Source organism: Ixodes scapularis, unplaced genomic scaffold (genome assembly GCF_016920785.2).
Source record: "Ixodes scapularis isolate PalLabHiFi unplaced genomic scaffold, ASM1692078v2 PGA_scaffold13__105_contigs__length_92229423, whole genome shotgun sequence".
Lineage (NCBI taxonomy): Eukaryota > Metazoa > Arthropoda > Arachnida > Ixodida > Ixodidae > Ixodes > Ixodes scapularis.
The window spans coordinates 92146692-92150883 of record NW_024609839.1 but is presented as its reverse complement, the minus strand read 5'-3'; the positions used below and the strand labels follow the sequence as shown (position 1 = coordinate 92150883).

Genomic DNA, 4192 nt, shown 5'->3' with positions numbered 1-4192 from the left:
ACCAAGGCCATCTAAGGAAGAACTGGTATCTGCGCACAGAAGAAGGTTCGCCAAGCCGTCCCTTGAGGGAGACGGCTAGACAAGGATGAACATGTCTCCGAGTGTTTATGTAAGTGCGGTTTGGACAAAAGTGGAGCTTTCTGCCAAGCCATGAAAATCGTCTACACATGGAGCAATGAGCACTCTTTTCCAATGTTCGTACAGCCAATAAATTTATTCATTCATACAAAGCTTATTTACGAATGTTCTGGTACTTACAAGTTAGTAGCGGGGATACTTGAAACCGGTAGTGGTTTCAGAAGGGAATTCCTCTCTTATTCTGCAGACTACACATGCCGGCAGAATCATCCGGTTCCCTTTTCCAAGTCGTCTCCATAACCAGCGGACGAAGACTCGGTATGCAGTGTAGCGATAGCGTCTGCAGTAAAAGAAGCCGTTGTAGTGAAGACACACTTGAAATCAACAGAAAAAGGTTTCAGTTATTTTAGTCGCATTATACAGACACAAAATCAAAGGGAATGTTCAAATTGCAGTGTCCCTAGATTTTTGTTTGTAATTGAGCACTATGACTGATTCTTAGAATACTTGGTCCCCAACAACTGAAGCTTTCAGCTGTCAGCAGCACTGTGACCCCTGCTTGCAGACCTCTCACAGAGTGCACAATATGCAAGTGTTGCACATGCCAATCTTCAACCGAGTGAGATTTGCTTACTATGAAGTGCACACATTGCAGGACATGAAGCCTACTCTGAATGGTGTGGGAATTGAATCTGTTGCATGTCTCCACATTGACTTGGCATAGAAAAATTAGTTTTACACCGACCAAACATTGTCACGGATGGAAAAAAGGCTCGGGAAATGTGAACTGAAAATAAAGGTTTAATTGGCGAACTTGTGCAAGTAAACAAAATAGAGAATGAGCGTCGGGATAGCAGAATAGCAGGTGGCGATTCGGCGGCGTAAGAGCAGGTGAGAGCGTTCGGGGTGAGAATGAACGGGCACTTTCGAGAACAAAAATGCAGGACAAAATGTTAAGTTACATCCCGCGTAAGAATAAACGATAATGCTTGAAGTCCGTGGCTTTCCTAAGTTTGATTAGATGGTACAATATGGGAAGACGGCCATGGCACCTGTTTTACCTGTGAATATCGTCGTGCATAGGATACCCCAGCCCCCTTAGCTCGAAGTAGAGCAGACGGAGAACAGGGATGTTGAGGCACAGCATGCTGAACTCCGGGTGCTCCGTGATGCACCCAGCTGGCTGAACCCGCGTCAGCGCCGTGCCCATCTCACGACAGCAGATGCACTCCCCCTCTGTGCCATTCTCGAGAATACCGCAGTTGTTGCAGCTGCACCTAAAAGAAAACAGCAAGACTGTTGAGATCGCAATGGTCATCAACCTCATGTGAGACACATCACAAGAAGTGAGCTATAGTCTTTTGAAATAAAATTGAAACCAATACAAAAAAAAAGCGAGCAGTGGTGTTTTAAAAAAGCTATGCAAATAATACCAAAAGAAGCATGCAGTGGTGTTTGAAAAGAATTTAATGCACCGTGGAAGGAACTTTGGAAATCGGATACTCTTTCGGCGTATAGACAATTCACAAATAATGCAACTTGTGTCTTTTGCAATCGAAAAAGGGCAGGCTCCATCCAAAACGTAGAAAGGGTAAAAGCACAGGCGAGCTGGTGAAGAACTTCCATCGAAAACTGAAGACACGGCAAAAAAAAAACAAAAAAAAAACGGAGAAAACAACAAGTCTTAACACATGTTGTTTTGTCCTTTTTTTTTTTTTCGTGTCTCCGGTTTACGATGGAAATCCAAAACATAGCGTAAATTAACGCGTCTACCGCTGTTTGCAATTTTCTCGGCTTATCACGTGATTTGGTGACGGATGGAAATAGTATAGATTCAATAACAATAATATCTTTATTCCACCCACGAGGGTTGCGGTACCACAGAAAGGCTATTAGCCTGTACCTGAGGCCTGTGGTGCCGCAACAACGCTGCCTACACCATATAGTTTTACTCTTAATTTTAGGTGTGGGTTTTTACAGATTCAACCGGCCAGGACTTCCTGCTGTAATAACAATTCTCCTCAGCAAAATAAATGCAAGAAAGGGAAATTAAATTTATCTTTTCGCAGCTATCAATAAGTAGAAATAACCACTTGCTTTGCAGAGTGACGGCACGCACAAGCCATGTGGAGTATCAACATTGCAAGACGGAAGTAGGAGTGGCTGGCACATGCACTTGGTTTGATTAGCCTGATAATCGTGACAGCGTAAAGAATACCAATTATGAAGCAGCGGCAGCGCGACAAAATAGAAGCGGTACTCGTGCGCTCCGATCGACTACGACTGATCATGTGCCTTAAAAACGATTACAATACGCTCTTCAAAGGGGACACCCGGGGAAGTCAGCAAGCGATACATCAACCATGAAATATGTGGCACGTTGTTACAGCCTTACCATTCCGTGTTCCCGTAGCGGCATTGCGGCGGCGTCGGCGAGTGGGGCGGGGAGTCGCTCTGAGGCGGCGACCGAGGAGTCGGTGGTAGGTCTGGGGCGCCCTCGTCAAGCGCCAATCCAGAGCTCTGCGTCCTTAGCAGCATCTCCCGTTCAGTCGGCGTGAGGTCGCTGAACGGGAGCTCAAACTCGTTTGCGAGCGCGGCGTTGTCGTCCATTTCTTCCAGGTTTTCTTCACGGACCGCCGTGCACTATAGCGAACCACGGGAACCACACCGAGTGTGCACTAAATCCTACCGATGCCGACAGTGCTCCTTGACGTCACTTCTCTTTCCAGAGGCGAAAAAGGGAAGAAATCTGAATGTTTGTTTCGGTTTCGCAAATTTACTTGCAGGTACAGAAATAAGAGTCACAAAGTTCTAGAAAAAATTGTGTGGCATGCCAGGACCCCAATGCTTCCGAAAACACCTTATTAAAAAAAAAATTAAATTGCCTTCATGGTCCCTTTAACGTGCATCACGCAGTAGTGATCAAAGGAACGCACTGTTTTACGATACTCATTCAGTTCGAAACGACCAGGGGCAGGCAGGAAGTTGAGGCTCAGAAAACCTTGAAGCGATCTGGCAAACAACCTCCCCATCCCCTTGCACCCTGGTAATAATCCGATCCAACGCCGCCCGAGTGACACTGGCATATAGTAAGTTTAGTTTGTAATTGTTCTGGAGGTCTATTTTCCGGGACGGAGGAAACGCCGAGCAAAAAGCACAGAAGCCGACACAACTCGAGGTCGAGGAGCGTTCTACCATACCATAGGAAAAACGGGGGGGGGGGGGGGGGGGGGGGGGGGGAGGTTGGTTGGTTGGTTGATTTGGTGTTTATGGCACAAAAAGCTATTGCTGGAAAAGGTTTAGAGAGATAAAAGAGGCTTTCGTAGCCAGTGATTAGATAAAAGATAGTAATGGGGTACTGTAATGTAGTCCACTCGAGGCGTCGGGTGCGTCAGGCACGGAGGACCAAGGGTTTATTTGTACATGTACGTTGTGTACGTGCTCTAGGTCGAGCAGCCGTAACCGAATGGGGGCACGCGGAAGGAGGCCTGGCTCACGCAGCAGCCGGCGCTCGCGTGGACCGTCGCACTGTCTCGCGGCCGGCGTGCCACCACAGACCAGTACACGACAGGTACCAAAAGGTAAAAGGGTGATAGGCATGATCTGTAGGTTAAGAAGGCTACAATCGGTGTAGAAGGCCGATACTATCTAAAAATTTGAAAACATTAGTGTGTGTCACAAGTGGATTATCCCTTAAGAGCAGAGCTGGGTGTATAGTCGGTTACAAGTCAAGAAGGTAGAGTCAAACGCCCCTCAAAGGGAATCTTGTATTCCTCCGCCACCAATCGCGTCCCGTTGTTTCCGTGACGTCACGACCTGGCCGAACCAATCTTGTTCTGGCAAATGAATATTTTCAACATGGCTGCCGGGCAGATTTTCTACGACTCCAGCATCTTGCAGCAATTATTCTGTTTTTTAATGCGGTTTTTCACTTACCCGAGCTTACATCGCAAAGTCGTAACCGCGTCCACTTTTATTCGCAATAGATTCTGCGCGACAGCGTGAGAATCCAGCGATGGCATTGCCATCGACAATTTCGATGCGGGAGTAAGGCCTAGCATCGTACATACGTCGAACGCTGTCTGCTTCTCTGCCTGAGGTTGCGCCTCAACAT

At 47.0% G+C, this 4192-nt stretch overlaps 1 protein-coding gene across 1 annotated transcript; it reads right to left on the bottom strand.

The window, feature by feature from the left end:
* Positions 1–207: 207 nt before the first annotated feature.
* On the bottom strand, positions 208–2616 carry LOC115327436 (P2X purinoceptor 7-like). Its single transcript, XM_029988454.2, has 3 exons — positions 2474–2616; positions 1140–1355; positions 208–418 (listed from the first exon to the last, which is right to left on the bottom strand). Exons 1-3 carry the CDS (start codon positions 2614–2616, stop codon positions 262–264), a joined length of 516 nt encoding a protein of 171 aa, XP_029844314.2. The 3' UTR covers positions 208–261.
* Positions 2617–4192: the final 1576 nt, after the last annotated feature.

What these genes read in the sequence shown, in the direction of transcription:
- LOC115327436 (XM_029988454.2), bottom strand. Translation starts at nt 2,616, where the DNA reads ATGCTGCTAAGGACGCAGAGCTCTGGATTGGCGCTTGACGAGGGCGCC. An exon ending in CGCTACGGGAACACGGAATG is followed by an intron (nt 1,356 to 2,473) that starts GTAAGGCTGTAA and finishes GTTTTCTTTTAG; the next exon opens with GTGCAGCTGCAACAACTGCG. An exon ending in ATGCACGACGATATTCACAG is followed by an intron (nt 419 to 1,139) that starts GTAAAACAGGTG and finishes CTTTTACTGCAG; the next exon opens with ACGCTATCGCTACACTGCAT.